The 22,602-nt window shown below is 39.6% G+C and overlaps 1 protein-coding gene across 1 annotated transcript in view; it reads left to right on the top strand.

The window, feature by feature from the left end:
- Positions 1 to 22,602, top strand: part of NIPA1 (NIPA magnesium transporter 1) — a 56,032-nt gene that overhangs the window by 14,651 nt on the left and 18,779 nt on the right. Inside the window, exons 2-3 of the mRNA XM_055397976.2 lie at positions 7,741 to 7,788; positions 8,705 to 8,795. Coding sequence (XP_055253951.1) covers positions 7,741 to 7,788; positions 8,705 to 8,795 — 139 coding nt within the window. The remainder of the gene's footprint in view (positions 1 to 7,740; positions 7,789 to 8,704; positions 8,796 to 22,602) is intronic.

The following is a 22,602-nucleotide window of genomic DNA, read 5'->3' as shown; positions in this document are numbered from 1 at the left end:
TGTGTTTGTCTTATTGGAGTTTTTGAGCTTCCTGGATGTGTAGATTTTTTTTAAATCACATTTGGTACATTTCAGCTATTTTTCCTTGAATATTTTTTCTGATACTCTCTTTTCCCCTGATAATCACTTGATATCTATTGACATTCTTAATGATGTCCTGCATTTCTCTGAGGTGCTGTTAATTTTTCTTTGTACCTGTCTCTCTTTAGTTTTTGTTCTCTGTTGATGTTTTCCAGAATGTATCATCTTTACCAATATGGCTCCAAGTGCACTGATTCTTTCTTCTGCCAGGAAGTTCAAATCTGCTGTTGATTTTTTCATTCTAATCATTTTACTTTTCAACCCCAGAATTTACAGTCGGCTTTTCATTTTTTTTTTTTATAATTTATGTCTGTTGATACTCTATTTGATGATGAGTTGTCCTCATATCTTTCTTCTTTAAGCATGATTTCCTTTAGTTATTTGAACATATGTTTAATAACCAGTTTGAAGTTTTGTTATATCTAAGATCTGGATGCTCTCACGGGCAGTTTTGTTGCTTGCAGTTCTCCTTTAAGTGATATTTGTAATATAGTGAATGTTTTCTTGTTTGGTGCATCTTGTAATTTTTTTCAGTTAAAAATTATTTTTTTTATTACTACCTGATTGTATCATCGCTTCAATAGTTCTTTTCTAGAACTTTTATACTTAGTGCAAGAAAGACAAATACTACTAAAGCACCGATACAGTGCATTTTGTACTGCTTGCTGTTTCACGCATAACAAAAGGGAATATATACATTATATTTCGTTTATCAATTTATCTATTCATCCATTGATAGACATGTGGATTCTAATGGCTTTTTGGCTATTGTGAATAATGCTACTAAGAACATGAGTGTGCACATACTTGTTCGAATTCATGCTTTCAGTTTTTATGGATATGTACCCAGAAGGGGAATTGCTGGATCATATGCTAGGTCTATATTTAACTTTTTCAGGAACTGCCATTCTGTTATCCACAGCAAGTGCACCATTTTCCATTCTCACAGCAATCACCAAGGGTTTCAATTTCTCTGTGTCTTTACCAACACTTGCTGTTTTCTGGCTTTTTGTTTGTTTTGATAGTAGCCTTTCTAATGAGTGTAGGTGGTATCTCATCATTGTTTCAATTTGCATTTCCCTCATGATTAGTGATTTTGAGCATCTCTACGTGTGCTTATTGGCTATTTGTATATCTTCTCTGGAGAAACATCTATTCCAATCTTGTCCCCATTTTTGAAATGGATTTTGTTGTTGTTACCTCATCATATTTTTGTTGATACCGAGACATTTTAAGAAATATGTGGTAGCAACTCTAGATGCATATTCTCCTACCCCCACCTCCAGACTGTTGTTTATTTGTTTAGTGACTTAGAGTACTTTGATAAAGTATAGTTATCCATTTATCATTCCCCCCGTGATGTGAAGTCTCTGATGTCACTCCTCAGAGGGGATAACCTTGGATATGTGCATCCTTACCCTGGGATGACAGTGGTCATCCAACTGGCAACTGGCAATCTTCAACCGTCTCTTACCCTGATTTCTTTGTTGAAATCTACTAATTGCTGGCTAGTTGATCTACTGTTTTTGACAATGCTACAGTGCATAAGTTGCTTTACAACCTTATCCTGTTAAATTCAGGCAGATTTACTTGTTGAGAACTGTTAGTGGGTGGGGGTAGTAGCGTCTGATCTTCTCTTCCTGCCTCTCCAGATATAGGATCTTCACCCTACATTTATCTTCATGCTTGGGACAGGATGATCAGGGCCTGCCATGCCTAGGGTAGAGTCTCCACCCTAGTAGGGACTGAGTGAAGGAAGTGAGCCTCCAACCCCACTGGATGAGTTAACCAGATATTTAATCTCTTCAACTTGAAGTTGGAAGGGGTTGGAAGTGCTGGAGGCCTGCTCTTCTGGTGACTGAGAGCTGAGAGGGGAAGGAGCCCTATCTTTTGGTCACACTAGCCTGGAGTGGAGCTTCTGTCCTCTGAGCTGCAGCAGGAAGAGAAGTGGGTCTTGGCTCATGTGCTAAAGACTCACTGTTCTTACTGAGATTTTATTGATTTTCTTGAAAAAATGTTTCTCCATTTGCTGTATCCTCTTGGGACAATTTCCAGAGACTTTATTTTATTTTATTTTTACCACTTTATTTACCAGTTATGGTTGTTTTGCTAGGGAACTATCCATGAGGCTCCTTATACACTGTATTTGAAAGTGGGCTTTATGACCTTTCATTTTTAAATAAACAGGATGTACTTTTTTAGGTACAGGGACATTTCCTTTCTTATAAAAATATTTGTTTGGGCTGTGCCGAGTCTTAGTTGTAGCCCGCGGGATCTTCAGTCTTTGTTGGGGCATGCGGGGTCTTTAGTTGTGGCATGTGGACTCTTGGTTGTGTCATGTGGTGGTTTTTTTGTTTTTGTTTCTGACTGTATCTCATGGCACATGGGATCTTAGTTCTCTGACCAGGGATTGAACCTGGGCCTCCTGCATTGGGAATGTGGAGTCTTTAGCCACTGGACCACCAGGAGAGACCCTAAATTTGTTGTTGTTGTTGTTATTATTTTTAATTTTATATATGTATGTATGTGAGCTTCCCTGATGGCTCAGCAGGTAAAGAATCTGCCTGCAGTGCAGGAGTTACAGGAGATCGGGTTCAATACCTGAGTGGGAAGATCCCCTGGAGGAGGGCATGGCAACTCACTCCAGCATTATTGCCTGGAGAATCCTGTGGACAGAGTAGCCTGGCGGGCTGCAGTCCATGGGGTCACAAAGCAGCAGACTCGACTGAAGCACCTGGGCATGCATGCATGTATGTATGTATGTCACCTGATGAACTGGTTCAGTTCAGTTCAGTCGCTCAGTCGTGTCTGACTCTCCGCGACCCCATGAATCACAGCACGCCAGGCCTCCCTGTCCATCACCAACTCCCGGAGTTCACTCAAACTCATGTCCACAGGGTCGGTGATGCCATCCAGCCATCCCATTCTCTGTCGTCCCCTTCTCCTCCCACCCCCAACCTTTCCCAGCATCAGAGTCTTTTCCAGTGAGTCAACTCGTCGCATGAGGTGGCCAAAGTATTGCAGTTTCAGCTTTAGCATCAGTCCTTCCAGGATAGTCTTCCTTTAATGAGGTAACTCCAGATGAATGACTGATTTTTAAATTGTATTTTTATTGAAGTATAGTTGATGTAAAATATTAGTTACATGTGTACAACAGTGATTCATAAACATTTAAGTGGGTGCATAGTATTCTTTTTTAAGAAAACATCAAAATAAATTGACATATAACATTTTATTAGTTTCAGTTGTACTGTGTAATTATTTGATATGTGCATACGTTGTGAAATGATCACCACAATAAGTCTAGTTAACATTGATCACCACACATGGTAACAATTTTCCCCTGTGATAAGACTCTTTAAGATGTACTCTTAGCAACATTCATGTACAATATAGTATTATCAACTGTAGTCACCATGCTATACAATGTGTCCCTGCTGCTGCTAAGTCACTTCAGTCGTGTCCGACTCTGTGTGACCCCATAGACTCCACCAGGAGTGTGACCCCACCAGGCCTGTGTGACCCCACCAGGCTCCATCGTCCCTGGGATTCTCCAGGCAAGAACACTGGAGTGGGTTGCCATTTCCTTCTCCGATGTGAAAGTGAAAAGTGAAAGTGAAGTCGCTCAGTCGTGTCCGACCCTTAGCGACCCCACGGACTGCAGCCTACCAGGCTCCTCCATCCATGGGATTTTCCAGGCCAGAGTACTGGGGTGGCTTGCCATTGCCTTCTCCACAATGTGTCCCTGGGACTTACTGGAATTTTGTACCATTTGACCCCCTTCACCCATTTCCCGCACCCCTTGCCTATGGCCACCACCAATCTTTTCTTTGTATATATGAGTTTGGTTTTGTTAAAATTTTTTAAAATCCTAACGTAGTTGATTTATAATATTATATTAATTTCAAGTGTTCAGCAAAGTGGTTCAGTTTTATGTATATATTGTATTTTTCAGATTATTTTACATTATATTACATAAGATTATTATATATACTTATAAGTATAAGGTTATTACAAGATACTGAATATTATTCTCTGATACACAGTAAATTCTTGTTTCTTACCTGTTTTATGTATAGTACTGTCTATCTGTTAATCCTATACTCCTTGTTTGTCTGCCCCTCCCTTTCTTCTTTGGTAACCATCAGTTTGTTTTCTATGTCTATGAGTTTGTTTCTATTTTGTTTATAGATTTCATTTGTATTATTTTTAGATTCCACGTATAAGTGATATTGTATAATTGTCTTTATCTGACTTACTTTACTTGGTGTGATAATCTCTAGGCCCATGCGTTGCTGCAAATGGCAATATTGCATTCTTTTTAATGGCTGAGTAATATTCCGCACACAAACTCACGTATTCCCACACACTGCACATCTTTATCCGCTCATCTGTTGATGGACGCTTAGGTTGCTCTCATGTCTTGGCTGTTGTAAATAGTGCTGCTGTGAACATTGGGGTGAATGTGTCTTTTCATTAGAGTTTACATCTTTCCCAGTTTATGACAAAGAATAGGATGGCTGGATCATATGATAGCTCTATTTTTAGTTCTTTAAGGAATTGCCATACAGTGTTCCATAGTGGCTGTACCAGTTTACATTCCCATCAGCAGTGTAGGAGAGTTCTCTTTTCTCTACATCCTTTCTAGCATTTATTGTTTATAGACTTTTTGATGATAACCTTTCTGACTGGTTTGAGGCCATACTTCATTGTGGTTTTGACTTGAATTTCTCTAATAATTAGTGATGTTGAGCATCTTTTCATGTGCATGTTAGCCATCTGTATGTCTTCTTTGGAGAAATGTCTATTTAGATTTTCTGCCCATTTTTTGATTAGGTTGTTTTTGATATTGAATTGTATAAGCTGTATATTTTGGATATCAGTCTTTTTTGTTTGTATCATTTGCAAATATTTTCTCCCATTCTATAGGTTGTCTTTTTGTTTTGTTGATGGTTTCCTTTGCCGTGCAAAAGTTTTTAAGTTCAATTCAGTACAGTTTGTTTATTTTTGCTTTTATTTCTTTTGCCTTGGGAGCCTGAGCCAGAAAGCAGTTGTTACGATTTATATCAGAGAATGTTTTGTCTCTGTTCTCTTTCAGGAGTTTTACGGTGCCATGTCTTATATTTAGGTCTTTAAGGCTTTTTTTTTTTTTTTTTTAATGTTGGTCATGCCACACAGCATGTGGGATCCTATTTCTCTGACCGGGGATTGAACCCACACTGCCTGTGTTGAAAGCACAGAGTCTTAACCACTGGACCACCAGGGAAATCTCTTTAAGCCATTTTGAGTTTATTTTTTGTATATGATGTGAGGGAGTGTTTTACTTTCATTGATTTATGTGAGGCTGTCCAGCTTTCCAAGCACAGTTTGCTGAAGAGAATGTCTTTTCTTCATTGTATATTCTTGCCTCCTCAGTTGGAGGTTGATTGGCCTGAGTCTGTAGGTTTATTTCTGGACTCTGTGTCCTGTTTCATTGATCTGTCTGTGTTTGTGCCAGTGCCACACTGTCTTAGTTTCTGTAGCTTTGTAGTATTGTCTGAGGTCTAGGAGGATTATGCCTACAGCTTAGTTTTTTTTCTTCAGGATTGCTTTGACAATTCTGTCTTTTTCTCTTTCTTTCTTTAAGATTTCACATGTGAGTAAGGACGTGCTGTAAAATAGCCACAGCACTTTTGGGAAATTCAACCGGGATTCTGTATTAATAGTTGATAGTTGTTCTGCAGTGTTCACTGCAGGGCATTCTTAGGCTCAGCTGTATTTTTGGACATGTAGGACAACATGGGCCACATTCGTGTCAGGCACATTCAGAAGGACATGGGACAGGAGCCAGTGTCAGACCCTCTGTTCTGGACCCTGACAGCAGAGGCAGAGCTATAGGGTGCTCTTTAAGTGTGTGGCTTAAGGGCTTAGAGGCAGAACTGTAGCAGGCGGTGCTCAGCTGCCCATCCTTATAAGCCTCATGCCCCCCAGTGTAAAGTTGTAGATGCAGAACTCCCAGACCCTCAAAGAGCTGTGCCTGTTCCCAGAGGCATTGCACTAAGGAGGTGCTCCCGTTATAATCTCCCGCAGGTGTTCACACACCTCCAGTTAGGTGCCATTTGCCCATCAGGGGTCATTTTTACCCTATTAGCCCTCAAAAAGTGGACCATAAGTCACATTCTCATGTAGAAAGTGAAGAGGTTTTGCTACCATGTCATCTACAGCAGTCCAGCTGGTTTTGCCAGTTACCCACACTGTCCTGTATAGCAGCCTTTTTTCGATCTAACATCATGTGTTGTGTTTAGTCACATCTCTCGTAATCTCCTGTCATCTGCAACAGTTGTCTTTCATGACATTGCCGATTTCAGAGTACAGGCCAGCTGATGTATGGACCATTTCATAATTTCCTTGTGATTAGATCAGGTGATGCACTCTGGTAGGAGCTCTGAAGACATAATGTTGTACCCTTCTTGGTACACCCACAGGAGGACACAGTGTGGTTTGTCCCACTGCTGTTAAACTTGACTTTGACCATTTGGTTAAGGTGATGTTCATCAGAGTCTTGCATGCTGTGCGTGCAAGTTGCTTCAGTCATGTCTGACTCTTTACGACCCTATGGACTGTAGCCTGACTGTAGTCAGGCTCCTCTGTCCATGGGATTCTCCAGGCAAGAATGCTGGAGTGGGTTGCCATTCCCTTCTCCAGGGGATCCTCCCGACCCAGGGATCAAACCCACATCTCTTATGTCTCCTGCAAGCAAGTTCTTTACCACTGGTGCCACCTGGGAAGCCCAAAGATAACTTTATCTCTTGTGATTATAAACTGTGGAGGTGATCCATGGAGACTATGTGACAATCCTGTCCCTCCACAAGCTTTCATTCAACCATTTAGGATCCATTGATGGTTCTTGCCTGAATAAGTTTTTACTGTGATGTTGCCAAATGGTGCTATTTGAACTAGACCATTCCTTCTACTTTATCATTACTTATTGATCTCATTTTTTTAAGGTACTTTTTAAATACCTGGAGCTCTGCTTCTCAGTGAAACAGATTGGCTTCCTATGTTCATTATACCAAATTACTGAAAATGAAAACATCCACATAGAATTCGGTATTTTAATCTGAAGTGAAAAAAGCCTCTTGGACTAGGAGCATTTTGACATACCTGAAGAAGGACAAAAGGAGGGCTGGATGTGACGAGGGCCTGGACAGCTGCTCCCATCTCTGCCTGCCCTGGCATGCATGGGAATGTAGGAGGGTAATCTAAGGGAGTAAAAGAGAAAGCACTGTGTACAGTGTCAGTCATTGAGTGAGTTTAACGGTCTGCTTTCAGCCATCTTCACATGGTTTCAAAGAGAGCCATGTCACAAAGCTTCTACATTATGAACATTGAGTAACCTGTTTAAGTAGCAAGTCGTTAAACCCTATGCTAGTAAAATTATCATATACATGGGTTTCTGTAAATGCATGAGAGAATTGTACTTTGAAGATAAAATCTCATTTGAAATCAACATATGAAATGTTACTCCAAAGAATATTTGTCTCTAGGTGACATGTTGAGCCAAAAAACCCTACAGTTTATAAAGATTTTATTTGTTTGGATTGGCTTCCTCTTTTCAGTATGTAGCTTGTAAGCCTCTCACTTCATACTTTGCTGACACGTTTATCTCACTCTTTACAGGTACCTCCTACTTAACAGACATTGTATGGTGGGCAGGAACAATTGCAAGTAAGTACTCTTTTTGGTGAAAAGCTTGGTCTTTTGTAAGATCAGTCATTTGTCTGGCAGGGCTGGGTGGAGGTTATGGGTTGAGCTTAGCTTGTTCTTGGAATGAGGACCAAGAGGGTGGGGAGCAATGGAGGGAGCGGGTAGAGGGTCCTGCTGCCTGAAATTAGCCCTGAATTCTGTCCAGGTCAGATTGCCCTGGGTCTGAAGAAATTAAAGCAGCTCTTGCTTCCTCATCTGTGGTTAGTCTGTGGGCATCTGGTGAACTTTTGCTCAGTGTCATTGGTTTACAAAGGAGAGTTTCTTCACTGAGCCTTAACAGAGGTCATAAAATTAGACTTCAGAACTTTAAATATGTAAATAAAAATTTTGTTAGATATTTCAGATATATCTTGAGGTCTATTTGTCACACGTTCTCTTTAGGCAAGAAATTTTCTGGCAGATGTTGCTTTATTGAAGAACTCATGTTTGAGCTTAATCTTGATGCAGCCCCAGACACAGTCCTGTGCAGGCAATAGTGTTTCCACCAGATGTGCCAGCAGTATATCACTGGAATATCCCAGACCACTTGAAGGGACATGGAAAGCTCTATATGATCTGTCTTAAAACAGGGATATGTTAAAAAGAAAGTGGAAATACACTTTTATTGCATCCACTGTCAATCACTGTTGGTTAGGTTGGGAATTTTCATAGCAAGTTGAAGCTACTCCCTTGACTAATTGGGCCAGTGATAGACGGTACTGGGCCTGCTGTCCTCTGCCCTCAGGACTCTTAAACATGCAAACAGTGTTCCATATAGCCTTCCTCACCTGGAATGGAAAAGAGGCCCTTTCAGAGCACAGTCTTGCAGAACTCAGTGCTGTGATGATGCTCAGAGAGTTTTCCACCTGCAGTGACACCCTTGTGATTCTCCTGACAGTGGCTGTTGGCCAGATTGGAAACTTCCTGGCTTACACGGCGGTCCCTACAGTCCTGGTGACTCCGCTTGGTGCCCTGGGAGTGCCATTCGGGTGAGAACTGGGCTTCTGTGCTTTGGCTTTTAACGTGTAGTTTAGGTATAAGAAGAGTTTTCATTTTAAATGTTCTTGTTAAAATAATAAAAGTAACTGAAGCTAGGTCTTTAGTATTGCACTTCTGGGCTTAATTTTATCCCTTCAGATTTAGTTGTGTGAATTATCAACCTTCTCTTAGACATTTGCTGTAGTATATTTCACATTCTAACTTATTCATGATTACAAACATGATGCTATGACTCTCCTGGTCTTTCTCTGAAGGACTTCCTAGAGATTGGAATCATCCCAGCTCCTTGGCAAGTGATTCTGAGAAATCAGGAAGCAAAACTGTCAGTTGGTGATTTATTTGTTTCATCTGCTGTTTTATTCGCCATCTCCTGCTGGATGCTAGGCAGGCCCCTACCTCAGGAAGTTATGGAGGTTGGGACAAATGACACCTGGGCTCCAGTGGGTATGAAAAGAATTTGTTACTCACAACAGTCAATAATAAATGTATCATTCAAGGAAAATGGCTCTGGTTTGATCTGGAGTAGAACAGGAACAATGCAGGGCTTTGAGTTTTTATTACAGTTAGGAGGTAAGCCAGGTAGAGAGTCCCATGCTCAGGCTAGGGTTTGCATGCTTTGAAATTTTAGTGCCAAGGGACTGAGTATGCTGGGGACTAACATTGTAAACTCTCCTTTTTATGAGGTTGTCCAGATATGGGACAAAAGGAAAAAGAGAGGATTGGGAACATGAAAGCTACCAGCCACCACAAATGGGGTCTTTCTCTTTTGACAATGATTTTGTGAGACAGTGATTGCATATTAACACAGGATCCCCAACCCCCATGCCACAGACTGGTAGCAGTCCTTGGCCTGTTAGGAACCTGGCTGCATAGCACGAGGTATGCAGTGAGTGAGCAAGCAAAGCTTCATTTGCTGCACCCCATTGCTCCCCATAACTTGCATCACTACCTGCACCATCCTGCCTGTCACTCCCATTATTGCCTGAACCATCATTCCCCACCCCACCGCCCACCCCCATCCATTGAAAACTTGACTTCCATGAAACCAGTCCTTGGTGCTGAAAAGGTTGAGGACTGCTTTATTAACACATATCCTCTTGTGAACCTATTTATATTATTTTACCTTTGAAGAAATTGTTAATAAACAGAGATAAAATAGAACTGAGATGGAATCCAAGTTTCTAACTCATTGATATATTGGTATGCTGCTGTGTTCCAGACAGAGCTACAAATGCTTGTAGAGAAATGTATCTGTGATACATGTAGTTAATTTAAAGTCACTTAGGCTTTAAGGGTCTATGACCTAAGAAATACAAAAGCATTTTCCAACATGTCAACGTTTGAAAATGCATTTGTAGTATATTTTTCTAATCCAAACATATTCTTAGTATTACATGTGGCTTAATGTCACTTTTCATTTTGGATGACCCTAAAAAGCTTGGATTACATGAGTGGTGCTGTCACTGGGGAATCACTGCCTCAGCCTTTCAGAGCCAAGCCTCACTCTCTCTTTCCTGAAAAATAATCAGGCAAATAAGTAACCCAACTATGTGATCTTTGCATAGTTAAGGTGCATATATTAAAATACCTTGCTTCATTAATTTCCAAAGAACTATTCTTATGGACTTTGATAATTAGGCTCCTAACCAGAAATGTTCACTACTCTAAGTCTTCAGGAGATGTTTCCCAAAGAAGTGTGTAAAATGGTATTCTGGATTAAAAGAGTGCTTTCAAATCAGGATCCCAATAAAATATTTTTTTAAAATAAGAAAACTAAAATTAATTTGGAAAAACCAAATATATCAATATGTAGATACGTATTTATATTTTAAAAACAGTTCTAGTTTTGTTAATGGAATGAGGTTGCTAGAATTATATAGAGATAGAAATGAAAAGAACATGGCACTGGGAAAAAAGATGTCTGTCATCAGTGAAATAGAATAGAGAGCCCCCAGAGGTCCACTTTTCCCTGCAGTGGTTTAATGTATGATAAAGTAATCATCACAGCACAGTACTTTTAAAAAGGCTTTTAAAAATGCTTTATTTGGCATTAATTTCCATATTATAGGAAAATACAAGGTGAAGAACAATAGTCAAAACAATATTCATATTTCCTCACCCAGACACACTATTCACTAAATCGTATCCCACTTTCTCCATCATTTGCTTTCTGTCTATTAGCATTTTTCAACCTTGATATTATTGACCTAGGGGCCAGGTAATTCTTTGCTTTGAGGGTCCAGTCTGTGCTTTGTAGGGTGTTTAGTAGCATTCCTGGCTTCCACTGATAGCTCCTCTTCCCCAAAATGTCTTTGGACATAAGCAAATATCACCTTGTGGGGCAAATCACCCCTGTTTGAGAAGCACTGTTCTATTATGAATGTGATGTTTGTTTTGTTTTTTGGATTTTGTAGTTACATTTGTCATGATCCTTTACCCTTAAACACTTTGACTTGTGTTTCCTGAGACTAGAAACATCTTCTTCATAACAATGGTATAATCATCAATTTTCATAGATTTCACTTTATTTTAGTGTTAAATGTATCTTTCTGATCTGCCCTCCCCATTCCAGTTTTGTTCATTGAGCCATTGTTTACAGTTATTCCATGCCATTATCCTTTATACCATTATTTTTCCCCCTTGTGAATGATCTAGTATAGCAAGAGCTGTATGTAGTTGTTATATCTCAAGTTTAAAAAAAAGAGTTTCTTATTCTTTTAAAAAAAATAGTGTTGGGAAAACTGGTAAACGATTTGTAGGGACATCAACTTAAATCCTAATCATAGCACCATCAAAACATGATCTAGCTGAACTAAGCATTATATAGCAGAGGGCCACCAGGTGTGAAATACAGCACTGAACGGTTTGTTGACACTACATTCAGTGGCTGATCTGTGTGATCACATGTCATGTGATCAGCATGCTGAGGTGTGTTATCCCACTCAGCAGTGCAGGGTGTGCTGACTAAAGCTGCAGTGACCTCCGTGTGTTAAGTAGCATCTCCATTAATACCTGCCTTCCTGTGACATGTAGCTAGAGATAATCTATGTCTGATTTTCACTGAATAAACCTGCATCTCTAGTACAACCCAGAGTAAGTTATGTAGAGATTTAATCTGTGAAGGAGGAGAAAAAAAGTTTAGCTATGTACCTAAAGTTTATGGCCTATGTATAAAAAAACTTTTAATGTGTTTCATATCTTAGAAGGTTAAGAAGTTTCAAACATTTGAATCAATAAAAATGAAAAGGTTAATTTTCTAAACTGAGAGGTAAAATAAGAAGGATAGGAAAAAGAGTTCAACAAATATGACAATAGTTAAAGTGTGATATAAAGAATTTCTTAAATTGATCAAAATAATATGAAAATCCCAATAGATAAAATGACAAAGGTTGAAAAGTTCCACTTTTATACATATGAAAATAAATTTATTCCACTAATGTTAAACCACATTTTTAACAAAATGCACATAAGCAAACATATATCATAAACATCAAAAGCATATATGTACTGAAAGGAAGAAGAGTAACATAATATCTCACTGTAGTAAAGTTAGTATCAATTTGACATATATTCTGATAAGCCTTAGGCTTAGGAAAATAACTTTTAAAAAAGTATAGTGAAAAAAATCATTAAAGGAATTAAAAGGTCACACAGTAAATATTCACTTAATACAGAAGAAAGTAATGAAGAATAGGAAACAAAAAAAGACCTGAAACATAGACAAAAAGTAAGATAATCTATCAGTAAAAACATTGAATGTCAGTGGACTAAACAATCCAATTAAAAGGCAAAGATTGTCAGGCAGATTTAAAAAAACGAGATCCAATTATATGCTTTCTACTTTGGACATAGTTTAGATTTACAAAAAGATTGAATATAAAAGAAAGGAAAAAGATATATTATGCCAATAGTAACCATAAGAAACTTGGAGAAGCTGTGGATCCGATGAAATAGATTATAAAACAAAACAAATGTAAATGTAAAAGCTAAAATTGTAGAACTCTTAGAAGAAAACAGATATAAATCTTTGTGATCTTGGATTAGGCAATGTTTTCTTAGATAAGAGACAGCCTACACATGGGCATCACCAGAGGGTCAATACCGAAATCAGATTGATTATATTCGTTGCAGCTGAAGATAGAGAAGCTCTATACAGTCAGCAAAAACAAGACCGGTAGCTGACTGTGGCTCAGATCATGAACTCCTTATTGCCAAATCAGACTTAAATTGAAGAAAGTAGGGAAAATCACAGGACCATTCAGGTATGACCTAAATCAAATCCCTTATGATTATACAGTAGAAGTGACAAATAAATTCAAGGGATTAGATCTCATAAAGTGCCTGAAGAACTATGGATGGAGGTTGGTGACATTGTACAGGAGGTGGTGATCAAGACCATCCACAAGAAAAAGATTACAAAAAGGCAAAATGGTTGTCTGAGAAGGCCTTACAAATAGCTGAGATAAGAGAGTTCAGTTCAATTCAGTTCAGTCGCTCAGTCGTGTCCTACTCTTTGCGACCCCATGAATCACAGCACACCAGGCCTCCCTGTCCATCACCAACTCCCGGAGTTCACTCAAACTCATGTCCATCGACTTGGTGATGCCATCCAGCCATCTCATTCTCTGTCGTCCCCGTCTCCTCCCACCCCCAATCCCTCCTATCATCAGAGTCTTTTCCAGTCAGTCAACTCGTCGCATGAGGTGGCCAAAGTATTGCAGTTTCAGCTTTAACATCAGTCCTTCCAATGAACACCCAGGATTGATCTCCTTTAGAATGGACTGGTTGGATCTCCTTGCAGTCCAAGGGACTCTCAAGAGTCTTCTCCAACACCACAGTTCAAAAGCATAAATTCTTCGGCAATCAGCTTTCTTCACGTCCAACTCTCACATCCATACATGACCATGGGAAAAACCGTAGCCTTGACTAGACAGACCTTTGTTGGCAAAGTAATGTCTCTGCTTTTTAATATACTATCTAGGTTGGTCATAACTTTCCTTCCAAGGATTAAACGTCTTTTAATTTCCTGGTTGCAATCAGCATCTGCAGTGATTTTGGAGCCCAAAAAAATAAAGTCTGACACTGCTTCCACTGTTTCCCCATCTATTTCCCATGAAGTGATGGGACCAGATGCCGTGATCTTTGTTTTCTGAATGTTGAGCTTCAAGCCAACCTTTTCACTCTCCTCTTTCACTTTCATCAAGAGGCTTTTGAGTTCTTCTTCACTTTCTGCCATAAGGGTGGTGTCATCTGCATATCTGAGGTTATTGATATTTCTCCCAGCAATCTTGATTCCAGCTTGTGCTTCTTCCAGCCCAGCGTTCCTCATGATGTACTCTGCATATAAGTTAAATAAGCAAGGTGACAATATACAACCTTGACGTACTCCTTTTCCTATTTGGAACCAGTCTGTTGTTCCATGTCCAGTTCTAACTGTTGCTTCCTGACCTGCATACAGGTTTCTCAAGAGGCAGGTCAGGTGGTCTGGTATTCCCATCTCTTTCAGAATGTTCCACAGTTTATTGTGATCCACACAGTCAAAGGCTTTGGCATAGTCAATGAAGCAGAGAAGTGAAAGGCAAAGGAGAAAAGGAAAGATATACCCATTTGAATTCAGAGTTCCAAAGAATAGCAAGGAGAGATAAGAAAGCCTTCCTCAGTGATCAATGCAAAGAAATAGAGGAAAACAATAGAATGGGAAAAACTAGAGATCACTTCAAGAGAATTAGAATTACTAAGGGAACATTTCATGAATGGATGGACACATTAAAGGACAGAAACGATATGGACCTAACAGAAGAAGAAGATATTAAGGAGAGGTGGCACAAATACACAGAAGGACTCTCCAATAAGATCTTCCCAGATAACCATGATGTTGTGATCACTTACATAGAGCCAGACATTCTGGAATGTGAAGTCAAGTGGGCCTTAGAGATCATCACTATGAACAAAGTTAATGGAGGTGATGGAATTCCAGTTGATCTATTTCAAATCCGAAAAGATGATGATGTTAAAGTGCTGCACTCAGTATGCCAGCAAATTTGGAAAACTCAGCAGTGGCCACAGGACTGGAAAAATTCAGTTTTCATTCCAGTCCCAAAGAAGGGCAGTGCCAAAGAATGTCCAAATTACCGCACAATTACACTCGTTTCACACTCTACAAAGGAACACTCAAAATTCTTCAAGCTAGGCTTCAATAGTACATGAACCGAGAACTTCCAGATGTTCAAGCTGGATTTAGAAAAGGCGGAGAAACTGGAGATCAAATTGCCAACATATGTTGGATCATAGAAAAAGCAAGAGAATTCCAGAAAAATATCTACCTCTCTTCATTGAATGTGCCAAAGCCTTTAACTGTGTGGATCAGAACAAATTGTAGGAAATTCTTCAAGAGATGGGAATACCAGAGCACCTTACCTGCCTCCTGCAAAACATGTATGCAGGTCAAGAAGCAACAGTTAGAACCAGACATGGAACAACGGACTGGTTCAAAATTGGGAAAGGAGTACATCAAGGCTGTATATTGTCACCCTGCTTGTTAAACTTCTATGCAGAGTACATCATGCGAAATGCTGGACTGGATGAATCACCAGCTGGAATCAAGATTGCTGGGAGAAATATCAATAACCTCAGATATGCAGGTGACACCACCCTTATGGCAGAAAGTGAAAAGGAACTAAAAAGCCTCTTGATGAAAGTGAAAATGGAGAGTGAAAAAGCAGGCTTAAAACTCAACGTTCAAAAAACAACGATCATGGCATCTGGTCCCATTACTTCAAGGTGAATAGATGGGGAAACAATGGAAACAGTGACAGACTTTATTTTTGTGGGCTCCATAATCACTGAGAAAGGTGATTGCAGCGTGAAATTAATTAATTAAATTTAATTAATAATAATTAAAGGTGACACTTGCTCCTTGGAAGAAAAGCTATGCCAAACTTAGATAGTGTATTAGAAAGCACAGACATTACTTTGCTGACAAAGGTCTGTGTAGTCAAAGCTATTGTTTTTCCATTAGTCATGTATGGATGTGAGAGTTGGACCATCAAAAAGGCTGGGTGCCAAAGAATTGATGCTTTTGAACTGTGGTGTTGGAGAAGATTCTTGAGAGTCCCTTGGACTTCAAGGAGATCACACCATTCAATCCTAAAGGAAATCAGTCCTGAATATTCATTGGAAGGACTGAAGCTGAAGCTCCAATACTTTGGCCACCTAATGTGGAGAACTGACTCATTGGAAAAGACCCTGATGCTGGGAAAGACTGAAGGTAGGAGGAGAAGGGGACGACAGAGGATGAGATGGTTGGATGGCATCACCAACTTGATGGACATGAGTTTGAGCAGTCTCTTTTAGTTGGTGATGGACAGGGAAGCCCGACAGAGAAGCTGCAGTCCACTGCGTTGCAGAGTCAGACACAACTGAGAGACTAAACTGAACTGAAAGTACAAGCAACAAAAGAAAAATAGATGAACTGGACATCATAATTATTAGAAACTTTTGTGATTTAAAGGATAACATCAAGAAAATGAAAATTCAGGAAGAAAAGGTGACACCAAAGGGTGATGTCAGGAAACATCTCCCTACAAAAATCAAGATTCAGCTATCCATAAAGAAAAACAGCTCTGGGAGAGCTCTGGAGTCTACTTAAGAAAATTTAGTGATACATTGGAACCAAAACCATGAGAATAATTGCAGCAAAAGAGGGAGGGTATTTTCATTTTGACGGCGTTATCTTTTCCCCAAAATTGGCATTGCTCAGTGCCATGAGGGAACTTCTCAGATAGGAAGTGTTGTTCCCCTAGCCAGGAAATGAAGAATGGAGTAAGTAACCAGTTTCCCCAAGACTTTCAGAGCACCACAAAAAAGTCTAACCTAGCTAGACTGGCAAAACAGAACTGTATTAATATGGGTAGGAACAGGGAAGAAAAGCAAGACAAATCATTGGCAGCCATACAGGGGGAGTGATTGTGGTTTGGCTCTGTGAGTGCAGACACTGGCCTGTATCCCCACAGCTGACCCTCACCAGCATGTGCGTCCTTGAAGCTAGCCCCTTCTGCTGTGCCTTGCCACGTTGTAGGCCTCCTCTGCAATATGCATGTTGGGAGTGGGTGGACTGGCAGCCCCAGGAGGGCACTCCGAGAGCCAGTGCTCCACAGCTGCACATTAGTCTGGATTGGGCCCTGTAGTCATTTATGTATATAAATTTCTCTCTGTGTACCTATTTAACTGAATCCTAAATTCTTTGGCATGTTGTTGCTTCATTTTTATTCATTTCAAAGTGATTTCTAATTTCCCTTGCGATTTCTTTACTGATCCATTGATCATTTAGTAGTAAGTTTTCCCTTACCCAGAAAGTTTGGAAAAGGTGACTGCTTCTTCAAATGTGCAGACACCTTTGCAAAGCTATAGGAATCACAAAGAATCAGAAGACAGGACTCCACTAAAAGAACCTCCAGTAACGCCCAAAGAAATGAAGATCATGAATTTCCTAACAAATAATTCACAGTAATTATGCCGAAGAGTCTTAGCTTCAAAATAACAAACATTTAATAAATATTTTCCTGTTAGGAAAATAGTACAATAACAAAATGAAAATTTTAATGGAGAGACAGAAAATATAAAGAAGAACTGAACAGAAATTTTAGGGCTGATGAATGAAATGACAGAACTGAAGACTTCAATAGAGAGCTTTCACAGCAGACAGCCAAACAGAAAAATCAGTAAGCTTGAAGACAGATCAATTGAAATTATCCATTGTGAGGAACAAAAAGAAAAAAGAATGAAAAAGAATGAAGAAACCTTGTCGGATTTAAATGACATCATTAAGAGAAACAATGTAGGCTTCATTGGAATCCCAGGAAAAGAAGCAAAGAGAGAGAAGTAGAAAGGCTATGTAAAGAAATAGTGGCTGAGAACCTCCCAAACATGGGGAGAGATTTGGACATCCAGGTTTTTGAAGGTCATAGGTTTCGTTAAAATTTCAGTCCAAAATGATCTTGTTCAATACACATAATAAAGCAATTCTAAAATTAAAGTCAAAGAGAGAATTTTAAAAGAATCTAGGGAAAAAATTCATCGAAGGAAACCCTCATAAGACTATCAGTGAATTTCTGAGCAGAGATCTTTCATGGCAGGAGAAAAGAGGATGATACATTTGACGTGCTGAAAGGAAGAAACTGTCAGTCAAGATTACTATACCAGAAAGAAGGGTGAGAAAAAGACTTTTTCTAACAAATAGTAGCTGAGAGAGTTTATCACCACTAAACCTGTCTATAAGAAATATCTAAAGGAGTTGTTCAAGCTGAAATGAAAGAACACTGGTTAGTAACATAGAAATATATGAAAATATACAGCACACTGGCAAAGGTAAGCATGTAGCCAGATTCAGAATACCCTGATACTGTTATAGGGTGATGTGTTAACTACCTAACTCTAGTGTAAAGGTTGAAGGATAGAAGTCCTAAAAAGAGCCGTAGCTACAACAACGTATTAATAGATGCTCAGTAGAAAAAGATGTAAATTGTGGCATAAAAAATATAAAAGGGAGGGAGTAAAAGGTTAGACTTTCTATGTGCAACAGAAATTAAATTGTTGTCAGTGTTAAATAGACTGTTATATCTTTAAGATGTTTTAATGTAAGCCTCATGGTAACCACAGAACAACCTTCAGTAGATTCACAAAAGAGAAGGGAATCAACACATACCATTGTGGAAAATCATCAATTCACAGAGGAAGGCAGCAAGGGAGAAGGAAGGGGACAGTGAACTTCAGTAAGCCAGAAAGCAGTTGCTGCTGCTGCTAAGTCACTTCAGTCGTTTCCGACTCTGTGTGACCCCATAGACGGAAACCCACCAGGCTCCCCTGTCCCTGGGATTCTCTAGGCAAGAACATTGAAGTGGGTTGCCATTTCCTTCTCCAATGTGTGAAAGTAAAAAGTGAAAGTGAAGTCGCTCAGTCGTGTCCGACCCTTAGCGACCCCATGGACTACAGCCTACCAGGCTCCTCCATCCATGGGATTTTCTAGGCAATAGTACTGGAGTGGCTTGCCATTGCCTTCTCTGAGAAAGCAGTTAATAAGATGGTATTGATAAGTTGTTACCTATCAGCAATTACTGAGTGTTAGTGGATTGATTTCTCTAATCAAAACACATAGAGTGGGCTTCCAAGGTGGCTCAGTGGTAAAGAATCTGCCAATGTAGGAGACGTGGGTTCGATCCCTGGTCTAGTAAGATCCCATCTGCCATGGATCAGCTAAGCCCATGTGCCACAACTATAGAGCCTGTGCTGTAAAGCCTGGGAGCTGCAATTACTGAGCCCGTGAGCTGCAGCTGCTGAAGCCTGATCACCCTAGAACCTGTGCTCCACAGCAAGAGAAGCTACCGCATTGTGAAGCCCATGTACTGCAGCTAGAGAGTAGCCCCAGCTCACTGCAACTTGAGAAAAGCCTGCACAGCAAGGAAGACTCAGCACAGTTTAAATAAATAAATAAAATTATTTTAAAAACCACAGAGTGGTTAGGTTGATTAAAATATAAGACACTACTATATGCTTCCTACTAGAGACTCACTTCAGTTTTAAGGAAACACATACTCTCAGAGTAAAGTGATGGAAAAAGATCTGTGCCAGTGGGAACCAAAAGACAGCAGGAGTAGCTATACTTATGTCAGACAAAGCAGAATTTAATCTGAAAACTGTAACAAAAGCCTGTTAGATAATGAAAAGGTCATTAGAAAATGATAAAGTGGTCAGTTCCTCAAAAAATGTTACTATCATAAATATATTCACACCTGGCATCAGAGTACATGAATATATTAAGCAGATACTAAAGAGCTGAGGGGAAAGATAGACAACAATACAATAATGGTAAAGGATTTCAGTACCACACTTTCATAATGGATAGATCATCCAGATGGGAAATCAAGAAAACAATGGACTTGAACCTATCAAGAGCAACCGATCATATACAGAAGAAATATCCAAAAATGATCTTAATGACCCATATAACCACAGTGGTGTGATCCCTCACCTAGAGCCAGACATCTTAGAGTGTGAAGTCACATGAACCTTAGGAAGCATCACTGCTAACAAACCTAGTGGAGGTAAAGGAATTCCGGCTGAACTATTTCAAATCCTAAAGGAAAGTGAAAGTGAAAGTCACTCAGTTGTGTCCTACTCTTTATGGAATTCTCTAGGCCAGAATACTGGAGTGGGTAGCCTTTCCCTTCTCCAGGGATCTTCCCAACCCAGGGATCGAACCCAGGTCTCCCGCGTTGCAGGCAGATTCTTTACCAGCTAAGCTACAAAGGAAGCCCTCAAATCCTAAAAGATGATGCTGTTAAAGTGCTGCACTTAGTATGCCAGCAAATTTGGAAAACTCAGCAGTGGCCACAGGACTGGAAAAGGTCAGTTTTCATTCCAATCCTAAAGAAGGGCAATGCCAAAGAATGCTCATATTACCACACAATTGCACTTGTTTCACATACTAGCAAAGTAATGCTCAAAATTCTTCAAGCTAGGCTTCAACAGTATGTGAACCAAGAACTTCCAGATGTTCAAACTGGATTTAGAAAAGGCAGAGGAACAGGAGATCAAATTGCCAACATCTGCTGGATCATCAAAAAAGCAAGAGAATTCCAGAAAAACATTTATTTCTGCTTTATTGATTATGCCAAAGCCTTTGACTGTGTAGATCACAACAAAGTGTGGAAAATTCTTCAAGAGATGGGAATTCCAGACCATCTGACCTGCCTCCTGCAAAACACTTATGCAGGTCAGGAAGCAACAGTTAGAACTGAACATGAAACAACTGACTGGTTCAAAATTGGGAAAGGAGTACGTCAAGGCTGAATATTGTTACCCCCCTTATTTAACTTCTATGCAAAGTACATCATGTGAAATGCTGGACTGGATGAATCACCAGCTGAAATCAAGATTGTCAGGAGAAATATCAATAACCTCAGATACACAGGTGGCACCACCCTTATGGTAGAAAGTGAAGAGGAACTGAAAAGCCTCTTGATGAAGGTGAAAATGGAGAGTGAAAAATCGGGCATAAAACTCAACATTCAAAAAACAAAAATCATGGCATCCAGTCCCATTCAGTTCAGTTCAGTTCAGTCGCTCAGTCATGACCGACTCTTTGCGACCCCATGAATCACAGCACGCCAGGCCTCCCTGTCCATCACTACTTCAAGGCAAATAGATGGGGAAACAGTGAAAACAATGTCAGACTTTATTTTTGTGGGCTCCAGAATCATTGCAGATGGTGACTGCAGCGTGAAATTAAAAGACACTTGCTCCTCAGAAGAAAATCTATGCCAAAGCTAGACAGTGTATTAAAAAGTAGAGACATTGCCAACAAAGGTCTGTAAAGTCAAAGCTATCATTTTTCTAGTAGTCATGTATGGATGTGAGAGTTGGACCATCAAAAAGCCTGGATGCCGAAGAATTGATGCTGTTGAACTGTGGTGTTGAGGAAGATTCTTGAGAGTCCCTTGGGCAGCAAGAAGATCACATCAGTCAATCCTAAAGGAAGTCAATCCTGAATATTCATTGGAAGTATTGATGCTGAAGTTCCAATGCTTTGGCCAACTGATGCAAAGAGCCAAGTCATTAGAAAAGACCCTGGTTATGGGAAAGATTGAAGGCAGGAGAAGGGACGACAGAAGTTGGGTGGCATCACTGACTCAATGGACATGAGTTTGAGCAAGCTCTGGGAGATAGTGAAGGACAGGGAAGCCTGGCGTGCTGCAGTCCACAGGGTCTCAAAAGGTTAGACACGACTGAGTGACTGAACAACAACATATACAGACTATCCAGTCCAACATTCTTCTCAAGTGTGCAGGAAACATTTTCCAGGATACAACCTGTTATAGCTTACAGACAAGTCTTAGCAAATTTAAGAAGATTGAAATCGTACCTTGTGTCTTTTCCGACCAGAGTGGAATGAAACTACAAATCAATAACAGGAGAAAAGCTGGAAAATTCACAAATACGTGAATTTTCGATATACACTCTTGAACAATGTGTCAAAGAAGAAATCAAATGGGATATCCAAAAATATCTTGAAACAAATGAAAATGGAAACCTAATATATCAAAATCTGTGGGATGCTACAAAAGCAGATCCAAGAGGGAAGTTTACATCAATAAACACGTTCATTAAGACAAAAGAAATATATCAAATAAAGTAGTTAATTTTTCCCCTCAAGAAACTAGGAAAAGAGCAAAGTATCCCCAGTGTAGGCAGAAGGAAGAAAATAAAAAGCCAAACAGAAATAAATGATACAGTGTCCATAAAAATGTAGAGATGCTTAACAAAACTAAGAGCTCCCTTTTTTTGATAAACAAAATTGAGAAACTTTTAGCTAGATTACCTAACGAAAAGGGGAGAAGGTTCAAATAAAGTCAGAAATGAAAGACGAGGTGTTACAACTGAACTACAGACATAGAAAGATCATAAGGTGCTACTATGAGCAATTACATACCAATAAATTGGATAATCTTGGAAATAACATAAATTTCTAAAATGTGTATCTTAACATGACTAGATCGTGAAGAAACAGAAAATCTAAACAGGCTAAGAAGATTGAATCAGTAATTTAAAACATCCCAACAAAGAAAAGTTTGTGGAAGAGATGGCTACACAAGTGAATTCTATCCAATCTTTAGCTGCACAAGTGAGTTCTAGCCAATCTTTAAAGGAGAATTAATACCTTCTCCGTTCCGTTCCGTTCAGTTGCTCAGTCATGTCCAACTCTTTGCGACCCCGTGGACTGTAGCCTCCCAGGCTTCTCCG

Source organism: Moschus berezovskii, chromosome 2 (assembly GCF_049115385.1).
Source record: "Moschus berezovskii isolate FMDL1 chromosome 2, NW_MosBer_1.0, whole genome shotgun sequence".
In the NCBI taxonomy this organism is placed as follows: domain Eukaryota; kingdom Metazoa; phylum Chordata; class Mammalia; order Artiodactyla; family Moschidae; genus Moschus; species Moschus berezovskii.
The sequence above is the reverse complement of the archived record's forward strand: the minus strand, read 5'-3'. Positions and strand labels throughout refer to the sequence as shown.